The 18,642-nt window shown below is 34.8% G+C and overlaps 1 protein-coding gene across 1 annotated transcript in view; it reads right to left on the reverse strand.

Moving 5' to 3' along the window:
- The window catches only part of LOC136027247 (leucine-rich repeat neuronal protein 3-like), a 52,886-nt gene that overhangs the window by 26,383 nt on the left and 7,861 nt on the right, over nt 1-18,642 (reverse strand). The window contains exon 2 of the mRNA XM_065704318.1: nt 7,165-7,722. Within this exon, the coding sequence (XP_065560390.1) occupies nt 7,165-7,722 (558 nt within the window). The remainder of the gene's footprint in view (nt 1-7,164; nt 7,723-18,642) is intronic.

Genomic DNA, 18,642 nt, shown 5'->3' on the forward strand with positions numbered 1-18,642 from the left:
GCACAGACAATGGGAAAGCCAACCCCAACACCTAGTTGGTGGGGCGCTTCGCGCCCCCCCAAGCCCCCCCGCGCGCGTAAGTCGTTACGCGCCATATTAGTTATGCGCCATTGTAGTTGTGTCCCTGTGTCCCACCTGTGAATATAGATAGATTTATATATGTGTTTCAAACTACGTAAAAATTGCGAATAAACAACATTCTTGGCTTTCCCATTGTCTGTGCATATACAAAGCCGTATGTACTAATAATGACGTCATATGCAAACGCTCTTTTTACAAACAAACAAACATGCATCCACACAACTCGTTTTTATATAGATAGATAGATAGATAGATACAATACAAATTAACTGCGTAAAACTTGCGAATATACAACATTCTTCGCTGTCCAATTGTCGCTGCATATAAATACATTGTCAGGTTTACCGACCCTCGAACATGCAACGTACAATTGTCCATGGGAAAAACAATCAGTATTAAGATCTATACCACATTTTTCTAATGATTGACCTTGAGCTTTGTTAATGGTGATTGCAAATACTAATCGAATTGGGAATTGCAATCTTTTAAATTGAAAAAGCAGATCCGTTGGAATCATGGGAATGCGAGGAATAAGAACAGCCTCACCCTCATAAAGCCCTGTCAAGATTGTGGCCTCTATTAGGTTTTCCATTGTTTTTTTTACGGCAAGTCGCGTGCCATTGCAAAGCTTTGGTGGGTTTATATTTCTTAAAAGTATTATTGGTACGCCTATTTTTAGTTGTAGCACGTGTGGTGGAAACCCTGAAGGATCTATGGAATTTAAAAATTCATATGGATAAATTAACCGCTTCATTTGGTTCCAAAACTGTGTCGACTGACTTGTAAAGGACTGCCTGGTCTCGAATCTTGGTCAAAACAATATTGTTGATTTCGTGGACGTCTATATTTTTGGGTGCGAGAATCGCTCTTTCACTTAGCCATTTATTATTTTTATAATTTTTTAGAATATTCGGAAATACTTTTTCAATCAATTCATTTTTGGACGTCACTAAATTACAGAAATCAGCAGGTAGTTGTATACGTCCTGAAATTGAGTCTACTGGGAGCTTTCCGTTTCCAATTGTCAGCAATTGATCTGAAAATGTTTGACCAGAGTCATCGTTTTGCAATCGGACACGCATATTTGTAGTTAATTTTAATATTTTTACGTGTGCCCATAAATTAGAATTTTTCAGGCAAGCATTCATTCGTCTTCAATGGCTCTGGTGCACCACCAGAGCCATTGAAGACGAATGAATGCTTGCCTGAAAAATAGAGGAATAAGCCAATAGAGGAAGTTTAACTTTTCCTGAGGCGCAACACATTCCCATTGTTTCACCATTGAATTTCAAGGCCTTGCAATAGGGACAAATTTTAGACATTGTCCCGATTTGAACACATCTATTCAAGCTATAATCATCGACTGGGTTGTACCTGAATGCCAGGCGATAACTTTCAGGTTGCTCTGATTCCTCGGCACGCTTTCTTTTCTTACTTTCTCTATCAGCAGCAAGCCTGATTTCTTGCTGTTCTTGTGATTCCTCGGCACGCTTTCTTTTCTTACTTTCTCTATCAGCAGCAAGCCTGATTTCTTGCTGTTCTTGTAATTCCTCGGCACGCCTTCTTTTTTCACTTTCTCTTTTAGCAGCAAGTCTGCTTCCGCGTTGCTCTGGTAGTTCCTCGGCACGCTTTCTGTTCTTTTTTTCTCCATCAGCCTCAAGCCTGTTTCCTTGCTGTTCTTTTGATTCCTCGGCACGCTTTCTGTTCTTTCTTTCTCTATCAGCCTCAAGCCTGTTTCCTTGCTGTTCTTTTGATTCCTCGGCACGCTTTCTGTTCTTTCTTTCTCTATCAGCCTCAAGCCTGTTTCCTTGCTGTTCTTTTGATTCCTCGGCACGCTTTCTTTTCTGACTTTCTCTATCAGCAGCAAGTTTTTTGGCATAGACTCTTTGAGCATCTTCATCGGCTTTTGCCATGGTAAGTTCATCAGTCATTGTAAACTTAAACATTAATAGATTTCTACGTGAACATATGTCTTAAATATCTTGAATGACGTCACCGTCAAAGCAAAAATGACGACAACTAATTTCATGACGTCAGTCAACACAGAAACATGACGTCACCTGATCCACAGACAGACACACAGACAGACAACTTATTTTTATATATATAGATAGATAGATGTGCCGGTGTCCCGGTCGTCATTTGTGTCCCGATGTCCCGGTCTGTAATTTCGTCAGTCGAAAACATGACGTCAGTCAACACACAAACATGACGTCACCCGACAGACCCACACACACACAGACAACTTATTTTTATATATATACTAGCTGTTGGGGTGGCGCTTCGCGCCACCCCAACACCTAGTTGGTGGGGGCGCTTCGCGCCCCCCCCAAGCCCTCCCGCGCGCGTAAGTCGTTACGCACCATATTAGTTACGCGCCATTGTAGTTGTGTCCCTATGTCCCACCTGTGAATATAGATATATATATATATATATATATATATATATATATGTTTTTAACTACGTAAAACTTGCGAATATACAACATTCTTTGCTGTCCCATTGTCTGTGCATATAAATAGATTGTCAGGTTTACCGACTCTTGAACATGCAACATATAATGGTCCATGGGAAAACAATCCGTATTCAGATCTATACCTCATGATTCTAATGATTGCCCTTGAGCTTTGTTGATGGTGATTGCTAATCGACCATTCCCTGAGTCGCCATCGTCATTTATATATCCCCCTGTGCACCCCGGCGTCCCCTTTGTAGTTATGTCCCTGTGTCCCGGTCGTCATTTATATTCCCTGTGTCCCGGTCGTCATTTGTGTCCCGGTGTTCCAGTCTGTGATTTCTCTTTGAGTGTCCCGGGCGTCATTTATATTCCTTGTGTCCCGGTGTCCCGGTCGTCATTTATATCCCCCTGTGCCCCCCGGCGTCCCCATTGTAGTTGTGTCCCTGTGTCCCGGTCGTCATTTATATTCCCTGTGTCCCGGTCGTCATTTGTATCCCGGTGTCCCGGTCTGTATATACATTCGTTTTTTAGTTTTGTTTTTCTCCTTTATTTTTTTCCTTTTTTCTTTTTTTTCTTTTTTAGTTTATTTAGATTTTTAGATTTTTTAGTTTTTTTATTAGTTTTTAGTTTTTTTGTAGTTTTTACCATTTTTTTACTTTTTTATATTTATTAATATTTTTTTAGTTTTCTTTTTCTCTTATTTTTCAGTTTTTTCCTTTTTTTTAGTTTTTTCTTTTTTAGTTTTTAGTTTTTTTTTGTTTTTTACCTTTTTTTAGTTTTTTTAGTTTTTTTAGTTTTTTTAGTTTTTTAGCTTTTTTAGTTTTTTTTATTAGTTTTTAGTTTTTTTTTAGTTTTTGCCTTTTTTTAGTTTTTTTTAGTTTTTAGTTTTTTACCTTTTTTTAGTTTTTTTTAGTTTTTTAGCTTTTTTAGTTTTTTTTCTTTTTAGTTTTTTTTGTAGTTTTTACCTTTTTTAGTTTTTTTTCTTCTTTTGTATTAGTGTGAAATAATTCAGACGTCATATGCGGACAAACACGACGTCACTCGACAGACAGACAGACAGACATAACCCACAAACAACTTATTTTTATATATGTTTATTCATATTTTTTTAGTTTTCTTTTTCTCTTTTATTTTTCAGTTTTTTCCTTGTTTTTAGTTTTTTTCTTTTTTAGTTTTTAGTTTTTTTTAGTTTTTTACCTTTTTTTAGTTTTTTTTTAGTTTTTTTTAGTTTTTTAGCTTTTTTAGTTTTTTTATAAGTTTTTATTTTTTTTGTAGTTTTTGCCTTTTTTTATTTTTTTCAGTTTTTTTTTAGTTATTAGATTTTTACCTTTTTTTAGTTTTTTTTAGTTTTTTAGCTTTTTTAGTTTTTTTTCTTTTTAGTTTTTTTTGTAGTTTTTACCTTTTTTAGTTTTTTTCTTCTTTTGTATTAGTGTGAAATAATTCAGACGTCATATGCGGACAAACATGACGTCACCTGATCCACAGATCCACACACAGACAACTTATTTTTATATATATAGAAGATATATATATATATATATATATATATATATATATATATATATATATATATATATATATATATATATATATATATATATATATATATATATATATATAAAGGGAAAACTTAATTTACATTTTTCGATTATTCTAAACCGATCAATTAACCTTACGACTTCTCACTCGGTAGCGTTTGGCTCTCTTTGGGCCATAATTGTAGTCATAAAATGGCAGAAAACGCCAAACTGATGTGACAAAATATCTTTTGTCACCTAAAAAGGGGACTAGAACTTTTAGTTTCTGTTCAAATGAACCGTCTTTCGATATTCTAGGATCATTGGTTTGATGGGACTACCCAGGAAAAAAACAGCAACAAACAAACACGTACCCGTGATCAACTGTCTTGGAAAACAAAAAATTAGCAGTGTTTTTTTTTTGTTTTTTTATGAAAGCTGGATTTTCAGCAACATAATTCCTCTTTATGGAGTTTTTTTTTTTTTCCATTTTCAAAAAACAGACAAATTTCCTCAGGCTTGTAACTTTTAGTTTGTAACTTTTCAACGTAATGAATTTTACATATTTAGAATCGCCATAAGATGACAATTTTTTTATACATGTATTTTTATTAAAACTTCTTTTCTTAGAGTGTCTGTTGCTCCATTAGCACGATTTGCTCCTTTCTTACAGTTCGTTACCAAAAAGAGTTTGATTAGAAGCCACAAAAAAGTACAAAATGTAAACCACTGGAAGATAGACTTTGACCCGCATAGGTTTTAAAGTTCGTGGGATCAAATTCACATCTGTTTTCAACCTTAAAAATCTAATTTTTCAAAGGATGTGTGTATTTTAACGTTTTTACAGTAGCATGTTAAGGTTAGTTTTGTGAAGGTTGCTGAAAAGAAATCAATATGTAGAAAAACAAGAGCTAAGAGCTCATATGGCACTTGTGACGAAGCAAGAAGAGCTAAGAGCCAAGAGATCATATGATATGAGCTCTAACAATATTCTATTAATCAATAGATTGATTTAAAAGGAAAATAAGAGGCATAATGCCGGTCAGGATTTAAAATAAGAGCTCTGAGTCACGATGTCCTTCTAAATATCAAAATTCATTAAGATCCGATCACCCACTCGTATGTTACAAATACCTAATTTTTTCTAATTTTTCCTCTCCCTTTAGCCCCCCAGATGGTCGAATCTGGGAAAACGACTTTATCAAGTCAATTTGTGCAGCTCCCTGACATACCTACCCATTTTCATCGTCCTAGCACATCCAGAAGCACCAAACTCGCCAAATCACTGAACACCTCCCCCCAACTCAACCAAAGAGAGCGAATCCAGTACGGTTCCGTCAATCACGTATCAAGGACATTTACTTATTTTATCCACCAAGCTTCATACCGATTCCTCCACTCCAAGTGTTTTCCAAGATTTCCCCCTCCAACTCCCCCCAATGTCAAAAGATCTGGTCGGGATCTGAAATAAAAGCTCTGAGACATGAATTCTTTCTAAATATAAAATTTCATTAAGATCCGATCACCTATTCGTAAAATAAAAATACCCCAATTTTCACGTTTTCCCAGAATTCCAGTTTCCCCCTCCAACTCCCCCCAAAGTAACAGGATCTGGTCGGAATTTAAAATTAGAGCTTTAAAGCGCAAGACCCTTCTAAATATCGAATTTCATTAAGATCTGGTCACCCTTTCGTAAGTTACAAATACATCAATTTTCAAAATTACCCCCCCCCCCCCCCAACTCCACCAAAGACAGCAGATCCGGTCCGATTATTTCAGCCACGTGTCTTCGACAGGTTTTTATTCTTCCCATCCAGATTCATCCTGATATCACCGCTTTAAGTATTTTATAAGATTTCCGGTTCCCCTCAACTGCCCCCCCAATTACGCTGGATCTGGTTGAGATTTAAAATAAGAGATCTAAGACACTTCTAAATATGAAGTTTCATGAAGATCCAATCACTCCTTCGTAAGTTAAAAATACGTCATTTTTTTAATTTTTCAGAATTAACTCCCCCCCCCCCAATAGAGCGGATCCGTTACAATTATGTAAATCACGCATCTAAGACTTCTGCTTATTTTTTCAACCAAGTTTCATCCCGATCCCTCCAATCTAAGCGTTTTCCATGGTTATAGATTCCCCCGCTCCAAACTCCCCCCAATGTCACCAGATCTGGTCAGGACTTAAAATAAGAGCTTTGAGACATAATATCCTTCTAAATATCAAATTTCATTGAGATCCGATCACCCGTTCGTAAGTTAAAAATACCTCATTTTTTCCAATTTTTCAGAATTACCCCCCCCCCTCCAACTACCCCAAAGAGAGCGGATCCGTTCCGGTTATGTTAATCATGTATCTAGGACTTGTGTTTATTTTTACCACCAAGTTTCATCCCGATCCCTCCACTCTAAGTGTTTTCCCCCCACTCTAAGTTTTAGGTTTCCCCCTCCCAACTCCTCCCCCCATGTCACCAGATCCAGTCAGGATTTAAAATAAAAGCTCTGACAAACGATATCCTTCTAAATATTAAATTTCATTGAGATCCGATCGCCCGTTCGTTAAGTTAAAAATACTTCAATTCTTCTATTTTTTCCGAATTAACGGGCCCCCCACTACCCCCTAGATGGTCAAATCGGGAAAACGACTATTTCTAATTTAATCTGGTCCGGCCCCTGATATGCCTGCCAAATTTCATCGTCCTAGCTTACCCGGAAATGCCTAAAGTAGCAAAACCGGGACCGACAGACCGACAGAATTTGCGATTGCTATATGTCACTAGGTTAATACCAAGTGCCATAATAATGAGGAAAAGTATTGGTGTATCCTTCAGTTCTATTTGTTGGTATATGCACGGAAAAACTAATAGCCAATAAGGCTGTTTATTTGGCAGTCTTATTTTATTAAGGAAGATATACTCGTGAAAAATTAGCCTTTTCCTATTTATAAAAATTAACATTTTTCCTATTTAAAAAAGGCTTATTTTCCGCGATCTCCAGTTGACCTTTTGAAAAATATAACAGCACAGGGCCCACAAGACAATACAAGACCAGCAAGTAGTCGTTTTGGAAATGAAGCGGTGATGTTAGCCAGTTTATGCTAAATTTTACCTTTAAGTTCCTCAGAGTAGTTATGGCCACGGCTGTCTGATGATCAATAATTTTAATGGGGTTGTCATTTAATTGTAGAACTTCCAAAAATGGAAGGTGATCAAACGTGTCTTTATTGAGTGAATGAAGGTCATTATATCCAAGATTTAGCACCACAACTTGCAACGGTAAATATTCTTCAGCACTAAATTGTCCCAAAAACGTGTCCCGTCCTAGAGAGTCGAATGTCAACAAATTTCGTGAAAGATCAATCTCAGTCAAATTAAGAAGATACTGAAACGCACCATTATCGATATCTTCAATGTCATTGTCATGGAACGACAGTCTCGATATAGATGCGTTTGGAAGAACTTGAACTTCGTCCAAGGCAAGACCTTCTAACCGCACATCGTAGAGAATTGATGGATCTGTACTGAAGTCTGTTTCAAGAAGTGGTAGCTGCATATTCGCAACTCTAGAGCAGTCGACAACCATAGGGATTCCCTCAATGCACCTGCACTTGTTGCAAATTTCTTCAGTTTCAGATAAAACAAATGTCACCAGCAACGTCCAAACAGCCTAAAAAAAAAATAATAACAATCATGGTAAAAGTGAGAAAAAAGATGCGCAAGCTATGCAAAAACTTATGACTGTAAAATCTTGACCAATACCTTTGTTTTCTAATGGTAGTTTCAAGTTCCAAAGAAAAAGATTACAACTGGTTTTACTAGCAACTTATCGAAGAAGCAGCGTTCACCTTGGCTATTATGTTTTTTATGGTACTCAATGTTACCAATTTTCTGCAGTCATAATTTTCCGAAATAACTGTAGATATACAGCAAAAATTCTAGAAGAAGAAACAGCTACATTTTCGGACCCTTCATTTTGTTGTAGTTTACCAACACTTTTATATTGGTGTCAAAAATCATCTTCATAATTTAAATCTAGGGGAGTTTGAGCTTTGCATTACATATAATGTTCTCCAAGAGTCTTTCCCGTCGTTCCTTTGGGAAAAATCTATCAAAATAATCCATATAAACGAGAACGAAACGTAACCATGAAAAGCCTGATTCAGGCTTTTTATATAAGACTTTATATTTAACTCCTCTCAGTCTACACGTATCATAATGTTCAGCAATAGAATTTCTAAGAAATCTTACTAAAGCCTAATCATTTTCGACCGATTTAACATATCCTAACCCATCTTTAGTAAATAGGTATTTATTTATTTACTTCCACTTTATCACACATTCTCTCAATATGCTCTATGTTACTTCTTACAGTCTTATAATAATTTAACGCCCTCTCAAATTGCTCAGCCCATTGCTAATTAACAATCTGTTTATCATAAAATAGGGCCCCATTCCTCTCCATCGCTAGAAGAAGTCGGACAATATCTAATAATATAATCTACATTGTATCACAATATGTACATCTATCTTCCATATCGTAAGCAATTTTATTCATTATGCTTCCCAAGTGATTAGTCCAATAAAATTATGCATTTTATGAACCCTGGAGTCAAAGAATATAGTTGAGCCATAGTCAACGCAGGTATTTTTGTAGACCATGCTGCCTTTTCATAACGAACAAATAATAGGTTAATAGTGGCAAATCCTTTTATTTGACAGTGAAACAAGAACAAAATCTTTAGATATTTTGGCCACATATACGGTGACAGTCATCACCAGATAAACTTAAATAATACAAATAAAATACCGAGATTCATACAAAAAAAACAACAAATTATTATACACATTGTTTAACGCTCTCATTCTCTTCAAAGCAGTTATACATGCTAATATCTTTTATTTCCCAGTTTCCAGTCCAATGACTTTATTTTTATGTGACGGTTTATTATTAGGCAAACATAGGTCAATGGTATTGAAAGACACTAAGTTTATTTTATTTGAATGTGTTAAATTATCATAAATTGAACTTAAGCCAAATTCACCTGCATCTCTGTTCAAAGCCAAGTTTTGAAAAGATTTTATCAATGGTTTCCCTAAAAACTAGTTTTAAACTCCGATCCCTAGGAATCAGAGACACATTTTCTAACATAGTGAAATGGTCTGAGAATTTAAAATGTGTTGAGATAGAGGTGATGTGAAATTTTCAGGTTTGGATTTTTGCTTTAGTGTTGAAGAAATAGATTCTTGAAGTTGCAGTAATCTAATTTTTAAGTATTCCAAAAACCTTCTAGTTATACCTAAAATTAACATATTCCAATAAAACTTTTCGCTTTTCCAAGCATTGAGAATTTCCAAAAAACTTTCGAGTTCTTCCTAATCCCTTATTTTTTTAGGGGGGGGGGTCGATTTAAAATTTACAATTGAATTAGAAGAGAATGAAAAACTTCTTTTCCTTGATATTCTTCTTTTAAAGAATGAAAACAGTCTGGAATTCAAAATCTACACAAAACCAACCAACAAAAAAAGATTTTTTTTTTAAATCATGCTCGCAAAATTAAAGTTGGGCTGATCATTTCTTTAACAGACCGTATTTTTAGTATCGCTCTCCAAAATATATAAAGGAGTTGTCTTTTCTGAGAAATGTACTAATAAGTAAAAATTATCCAAGTTGGTTAATTGACCAGACTGTTTCAAAAAGAAGAGAATACTTTAATAATTGAAGTAGTTTTCTGAATTTTGGAACGGAAAGAACTTTAGTGAAGCATCAGAGCCGAGTCTATCAGATCCATCTACTTATGGAAGCTCCTATGTAGGACACTGTAACCGGAATTTAAAAATTAGATTACTACAAAATCATGAATCTATTTCGTCAACACTAAACTAAAAATCAAAACCTGAAAATTTCACATCAGCTCTATCTGAACACGTTTCTAATTTTCCAGACTATTTTATTATGTTTGAAAGCGTCTTTAATTTATAGGGACCTGGGTTTAAAACAAGTTTTCAGGGAAACCATCAAGATTAAAAAAAAGTCTTGTTGAAAAACATGGCTTTGAAGAGCTTAAATTCCATTTATGACAAATTACTACAGTCAAAAAAAGTAAAAAATTTTGGTTTTCTCAATAGCACTGACCTTGTTTACCTGATGATGAACCCTCACAAAAAAAAATCAAGTCAATGGACTGGAGACTGGGAAATCAATGAGATTAGCATCTATAATTGCTTTGAAAAACAGGAGAGCGTTAAAGAATGTGTAAATAATTTATTGTCCGTGTTTTGATTGTCCGTGTTTTATTTGTATTATTTGAGTTTATCTGACAATGACGGCCACTGTATATGTGACCAAAATACCCAGATATCTTTTTATTGTCTCACTGTCAAATAAAGACTTGTCCTATTGAACTGTTATTCCTAAGCCATAGTCAACACAACAGGGTTGAATTTGTAAAGGTGGCTCCAATGTGTTATCAATGTTATATTCTTTCAAAAGGAAAAAAATCAAAAGGATTAAATATGTGCCTCTGGGCGGAATATAATCTGTGCAACCTCTTGATAAAGAGCCCAAAATCATACAAATGATCCATTTACAACCAACGCTCCAGAAATGCACTTTAATAGAGAAGCAGAGATGCTACACCTTGTTGAAATCAATCTTGCAAGAATTTTCAATCTGTATGACTGGAGGGTCCTAAGAGGTCCTTGGCTCACTGTCCCCTCCAGCTCCCTCACCACAAATTTCCAGGTAAGGTAGTGTTAACCCAGATCAGTCGAATAAGAGATGCTCGAACGCACTAATAGAGAGTAAACCACTCATCTGCGGGGATTTATGCTGCAAAAGAAAAGAGGTAGCTTACCATCAGTGACCTTTTCTGAGAAGATTCTAGTCAAAACAATCCTAGGAGAGATCGTGTCAACAAGTTTCTTAAAATGGAGAGCCGTTGTCAAGAGACACTTTGCTTTGTAAAGAAATGAAAAAAAGTGTTCACCCCTGATTGTGGACATCCACGATATTTCTCCGCAATATGTGTCAAAAAGAAGACGAAATTTCAATTCGGGCACGAAAAAAAAATTAAATTTTTTGCAAGGGTTTGGGTAGACAAGGATAAAACGATTCCCTTATCAATCTTGGACCAATCCCGTTGAAACTCCTGATGATGACGAGCAGCCGAAGATGTACCAAAATATATACCACTTGCAAGATTCGAAGTTGCAATTGGGGTGGGATCTGATTGACTTTCAACATTTTTAATCCAATTCCTAAGTCATTTTGTATCTACAGGGCATTGTAATCCAGAATTCCTATCTTAGTAATTAGTCAAACAAATACGTTAAAAAAAAGTTCTTGGAAACATATTATAGGATTGCACGAGCGAAACACTTAAATAGATTTGAAAACTACGGTGGATATTCCAAGAAAGATAGACAATTAACTGCTGGGGCATGAGTAGATCTTTCTAGCTCAAAAATACCGGTGACAAAATACCCCTCACTTTAAGGAAGGTAGGAAGTAAAAACCATATTTGATTTCGTAATAAAATGCATGACGAAATCATGAATTCCATGCTGGTGCAATACATGCACTTGGGCTCCTCCCAAACAAGAACGTGTTTTTTTATAATTGATCATGTCTAAACACGATTTTTGCTAAAGTAACCTTTTAGAAAACAAAAAAATTTGATTTGCTTAGCAACCTGCGAAGGATAAGGACATATATAATCTAAAAAAATTATAACTTCTCTGGGATGTTCCATCCCAACTATCTGTCCATAAATTAACTTCTCTGTCAATAAAGCTGGGAGCATGGGTAATGAAGATACCCATGACACCCATTAGATATACCTATTAGAGATTTTTAAATGAGTCGGAGGATTAAAATTTACTCAAATAAATTTTGAAGAAACCTATAGGGCTCATAATGATGAGTCAAATGAAGCTACAGGTGCTAATGAAGATGTCTTGACGCAAGGTGAGGTGATGAAAATGAAAGCAAATCTTTTGCGGAATACACAAAAAAAAAGTTTCGGAAAAAGATGGAGATTTTAATCAAGCAACAAATAGTGAACATATAAATTCAGAGATAAATGACGCAATCAATCTCGAGTACAGTGGAAAAATCAAGAGAGTTGAGAAACTATAGTGGGAGTGAGAAGTCAAAGCGAGTCTCTCGAGGATCGTTTATCTCTTGTTTTGTGTGTTTTTTTCTGTTTTTTTTTGTTTGTTCGTTTTTGTTTTGTTTCTTCTTTCCATCTATGGTATTTTTTTTGTTTTATATGCGTTTTTTTTTACTGTAATTATTTTCTTCAGTCTAGTTTACTTGAAGTGTCTTAGTGGATACTAATCAGGCTTCGTATCGGCACAAAAATAACCAGTTTCGAAACAGAGGGACATCTCAAAACTTCTGTTGGAAGCGATGAAAAATTCTTCACAATTATTCGTGGAATTGCCACATAACGACAGGCTATCTAGACCTTTTGTAGTTGATTGAAGATATGAGGAGTGCTATTGATGTTTTTGGAGTTTATGAAACATTTTTGAGCCATGACCATTCTCTCTCTCCTTATTCTTTTCCAGGATATCACCTTGTAATTAAAAGTCGATCAGCAATAAATCGCGGAGGCCTGGGGTTTTCAATAGAGATTAATATGAATTTTTAAATTAGAGCTGGTTTAGTAACTTGGGATGAAGGTAAGATAGAAGGTTTATTATTAGAAATAATTTTGAGGGAAAAGTAGATAATTATAGATGTGGTGTATAAGCCACACATTGCTCGTTTGGAGGGGTTCTTTGATGGATTTGACCAACTCACGAGTCACGTATTGGTTATTGTAAGTGATTTTGTATTTATGGGAGATTTTAATCATTTAGATACGAGAGGTGAAAATTTTGATTTATTTAATTTTATCGTTCTGAATAATTTGTACCTACTAGTCAGTTATTCTACGAGGTTTACGAGTCATTCAGCAACGTTAATTGATAAAATTTTTGTGAGCTCTAAGCACCCGAATCAAAGCCATGCCGATGTGATTGTATCCAGGCTCTGATCGTTTACCAGTCATTGGAACTATTTTGTCTCTGGAAAGAAGAAATACTCAGAAAGGGAAAATAAAGGTCCGGGATTTGAAAAAGTCAAATTTGGATAAATTTGTGGAGCAGCTGAGCTGTATTAGTTGGCAACCTGTGTTTGATGAAACTGATAATGCATCCCTTGCTTATGATAAACTTTATTGTTCAGCCCATCTATGATAGGACTTGTCGAGTTAAGGTCGTGGAAGAAAGGATGAACCCCAGAGACCCTGGATGTCAGGCGAAATAATTTGTGAAATACAAAACCTGGAATTCGCTATATGAGTAATATCTCAATAATGAAAAAGATGAAGATTTGTATTTATTCAGGGTGGCCAGGAATAAAGTCAACTTATCTTAGAAGAAAGCTAAAAGAAAGTATTATCACTTCCTGATGTAGTACAAAGAGCGTGAGGAGTGATTAGTGAAATAACAACGCTTCCAGGGTTGACAGAAAAAACCAGCAATCAAATCGGAAACAACCACATTCTTGTAAAGTTTTCTATGGGACAGAAACGAAACGAAAGCTTTTTTAGTTTGAATCGATAATTAGATAAGAGAACTTTGACAGAGGGTAATAATGTATCATCATATGATAGACGGGTTTTTTTCCAGGTAATTCGATGGTTTTGCCAACCAAAAAAAGCTGTCAAATTGTACTAAAAAGTTTTTTTTTTATAGAACTAGCCTGAGAAGTTCCTTATTATTGGTCATCATCTTAGTTAACCCATCAGCTATTAACAATTTTTCGCATGTTATCGTGTACAATTTTTCTAAGAAATGCCAAAGGAATTATTCATGGAAAATGTGCCAAGAGAAGATTAGATAACATTTTATTGTGTAAAATGGAATTATCCCAGGCCTTGACTGTCCAAATATGAATTTTGAGTCAAAACGGACACAAAAAGAAACGTTAATTTACTGCCACAAACATAAATAAGGCCATGTCAAGATTGTTGCTTTGGGTTTAGGATCCTTTGTCCGAGAGGGCATTGTTCAAATCCTTGTGTACCCAACCATTTGGTTTGGGACGGGGGTCAGAGGCGTGACTCTGTAAGCTCAGCCAGAGTCGACCCAGCTCTAAATGGCTACCTGGAAAAAATTTGGGAAAGGTAAACAGGAAGGGTGTGTGAAAGCACACGTATGGTTGGCCCCCAACCTCCCATTGCACTTCCTGGCTGAAGGGTCAAGAAACGGAAATCAGCACTCCCGGTAGGGACTGTTAAGTCCAATGCCGTGTTCTCTAACTTTTTTACCTTATATCAAGAGCTAAAATTAAACTTTATAAGATATAAAATTAGCAAAAATATTCAACAGCGTCAAAAACTTGGTTAAAAGGATGAAAAGCATGGTGACGGATTGTCAATTTTCCTCAATTATATAGGGACCAATTCCTTTTAATACCTCGGGACAACACAACGGACGATAAAATAGGCACAGGCTGAGAAACACTGCGAGGTGGGCGATACCTGAGGGAGCAGGGAGTGTCTTTTGAAGGAAAATATTTTTGGTGAAAGGGTGAGTAATGCATATTTAGCAAAAGAGACACACAACGTAATTTTATCCCAACTGTACTCAATTTTTGTCCAATTTCTTACTTGAAATGCCTTGATGCCAAAAGGAAAAAGTATATTCAAGCAGAGGATGAATGAATCAAGTATAAATCTATGCATTCAACAGTTCACGGTAACGAGACTTTAGTAAGGACCGACGCGGCTCAAAAGTAACCGAATCTCTATATAACGACCTTTTATTTCAATAGATGCAACAAAAAAATCAGCTAATTATGCTGGTTCTAAATATCTAACATTGAATTAACTGTAATGTCACTCATCAAAAGATACAAGCCTGAGGAAATTTGCCTTGTTTTAGAAAAAGGGCCGAAACACCCCCTGAAAGTCATGGAATCTTAACGAAGATCACATCAAAAGATTCAGCGTATAAGAGAACCTTGCTGAAGTAATTTCAAGTTTCTATCAACAAAAATGTGAAATTTTCTATTTTATGGATAACGGGTGTGTTAATTTGTTTGTTTGTTGCTTCTTTTTTTTCAGTGGTGATTGAATCGAATCAATGGTCATAAAAGATCGGCATAGGGCTTAATCAAACGGAAATTAAAGTTCTTGTGTCCTTTTTAAGTGACTAAAAAGACAGGGGGGCAGCTAACCTCTCTCCCCCGGAACCTCCTCCTAGAATTCGGCCGACCAAATTTTGAGATAACCATTTTTCAGCATAGTTCAATGGCCTAGTAACTATGCTTTTGATGATGATATGACTCTCCATCGTCCCTTGGGAAAGAGCTGTAAGTTACGCAATTATGGTGATATAAGGGAAAAAGTATTGAAGCAATCGTCCTAGAAGATTGAAAGAGGGCTAATTCGAAAGGGAATTAAAAGTTCTAGTGCTCTTTTTAAGTGACCAAAAAGATTGGTGGGCAGCTACATTCCCCCAAGCCCCCTGCCCCATAGTCGTCCGACCAAAATTATGATATAACTATATTTTCAGCATAGTTCGGAGTCCAATAATAATACTTTGGTGATGATATGACCCTCCATAGTCTCTTAGAAAAGGGCTGTAAGTTCCGCAATTATGGTGATATAATGGGAATACTATCGAACCAATGATCATAAAACATCAACATAGGGCCAATTCAAACGGAAATTAAATATGTTTTACTGCCCTTTTTAAGTGACAAAAAAAATCAAATCAAAAGGGCTTTAAGTTGTGAAATTTACCGATATTGCTTATATATAGTATTCGTATTATCAATGTGCATCTCATAGCTTGTGGTAGAGCCTTTGCCTGAGAAATCGAAAGGGTACCAGTTCAAAAACCGGTTATTTTCTTTTTTTCGGAAATAAAATGAAGAGTTATGACTTGAATTTTTACATAAAATAATGGTCAAGTAAAATAATATCAAGTTAAAATAATCAAGTTAAAATAATGGTCAATGGAATAGTCAAGGGGGTATTCTCCAAGTAGGTGGGAGAAGGGGATGTATTTTATACGAGAAGAGCTTTATTTTCATGAATTTTCTTGAGGGTGAAGAAATTTTCCATGCCAGGAAATCTTGATTTCCCGGCATCATTCGAAAAACAGTCAGAAGTAAAATATAAAAAAAAAATACATTTTTTCAATTGAAAGTAAGGGGCAACATCTACTACTCCTCTTCCTATGCCCTCTCCTTAATACCTCGCTCTTTACGCTAAAGTTTGAAGTTCTGTCCCGATTGTTTAAGAACGACATCCGAAACACTAAAGCCGTTTCATTAGAATAAGAAGCTCTTTTAAATTACTAAACAACTTCAGTGTGAAGAGCGAGGTCTTGAGGAGAGGGCAGCCCCCCTAACATAAAAAATAATAAATATACTATCTTTATAAACGAGCAACAACTGTGTATTTATTTATTTTAAAAACGGCTCTATATTTTTTCGGGAAAATTGGTATCCTAGGTTTTTCTGGCATAAAAAACGATCTATATAGGTCAGAAGTTTGAGATAGTTCGTTAAAAGCCTCAATTTTTGAAAAAAAAAAGTATTTATGTAAGTGATGTAATATTTATGAATACATTCGAAAAGCACATATACATCATTTTTGCATCAGCAGTGGTTGTATCGTTTTCAGTGTCTATGCTGCAAGCAAAATTACACAAGAGACAAATGGTTGAAAGAAAGGTCATGTGATTGACGTCATATTTATGAGTACATTTGAAGAGAATCTATGTATATAAAAACTAGCTGATGGGGTGGCGCTTCGCGCCACCCCAACACCTAGTTGGTGGGGCGCTTCGCGCCCCCCCAAACCCCCCGCGCGCGTAAGTCGTTACGCACCATATTAGTTACGCGCCATTGTAGCTTTGTCCCTGTGTCCCACCTGTGAATAGATATATATATATATATATATATATATATATATATATATATATATATATATATATATATATATATATATATATATATATATATATATATATATATATATATATATATATATGTTGCATACAAATAGATTGTCAGGTTTACTGACTCTTGAAAATGCAACATATAATTGTCCATGGGAAAAACAATCCGTATTCAGATCTATACCTCATTATTCTAATGATGTGTCCCTGTGTCCCAGTCGTCATTTATATTCCCTGTGTCCCGGTCGTCGTTTGTGTCCCGGTGTCCCAGTTTGTAATTTCCCTTTGAGTGTCCCGGTCGTCATTTATATTCCCTGTGTCGCGGTCGTCATTTGTGTCCCGGTGTCCCGGTCTGTAATTTCTATTCGAACAATCCCTGTGTCCCGGTCGTCATTTATATATCCCGCCTGTGCCCCCGGCGTCCCTGTTGTAGTTGTGTCCCTGAGATATATATATATATATATATATATATATATATATATATATATATATATATATATATATATATATATATATATATATATATATATATATATATATATATATATCTTCTATATATATAAAAATAAGTTGTCTGTCTGTCTGTCTGTGGATGGATCAGGTGACGTCACCTGAAAAAACTGGATCAGGTGACGTCAAAACTGAAAAAACTAAAAAAAGGCGAAAACTACAAAAAAAACTAAAAACTAATAAAAAAAATAAAAAAGCTAAAAAACTAAAAAAACTAAAAAAAGGCAAAAACTACAAAAAAAACTAAAAACTAATAAAAAAGCTAAAAAACTAAAAAAACTAAAAAAAGGCAAAAACTACAAAAAAAACTAAAAACTAATAAAAAAAATAAAAAAGCTAAAAAACTAAAAAAACTAAAAAAACTAAAAAAAGGTAAAAAACTAAAAAAACTAAAAACGAAAAAAAACTAAAAAAAAAGGAAAAAACTGAAAAATAAGCTAAAATAAAGGTAAAAACCAATAAAAAACTAAAAAAAAAACTGAAAAAACTAAAAAAAGGCAAAAACTACAAAAAAAACTAAAAACTAATAAAAAAAGTAAAAAAGCTAAAAAACTAAAAAAACTAAAAAAACTAAAAAAAGGTAAAAAATTAAAAAAAATAAAAAATAAAAAAAAACTAAAAAAAAAGGAAAAAACTGAAAAATAAGCTAAAATAAAGGTAAAAAACAATAAAAAACTAAAAAGAAAAAAAGGAAAAAACTGAAAAAAATTTTCATCTAAAAAACTAAAAAAAACTAAAAAAGGTAAAAACTAAAAGAACTAAAAAAAAAAAAATAAATGACGAAACTCAAAGAGAAAGCGACCAGGACAAAAGGAATGTTCGATTAGCAATCAACAAAGCACCGGGACACAGGGAGTATAAATGACGACCAGGACATAAGTAAATAAAAAAAATTTATCTATATATATAAAAATAAGTTGTCTGTGGATCTGTGGATCGTGGATCAGGTGACGTCACCTGAAAAAACTGGATCAGGTGACGTCAAAACTGAAAAAACTAAAAAAAGGCAAAAACTACAAAAAAAAACTAAAAACTAATAAAAAAAATAAAAAAGCTAAAAAACTAAAAAAACTAAAAAAAGGCAAAAACTACAAAAAAAACTAAAAACTAATAA

Source organism: Artemia franciscana, chromosome 5 (assembly GCF_032884065.1).
Source record: "Artemia franciscana chromosome 5, ASM3288406v1, whole genome shotgun sequence".
NCBI classification, from domain to species: domain Eukaryota; kingdom Metazoa; phylum Arthropoda; class Branchiopoda; order Anostraca; family Artemiidae; genus Artemia; species Artemia franciscana.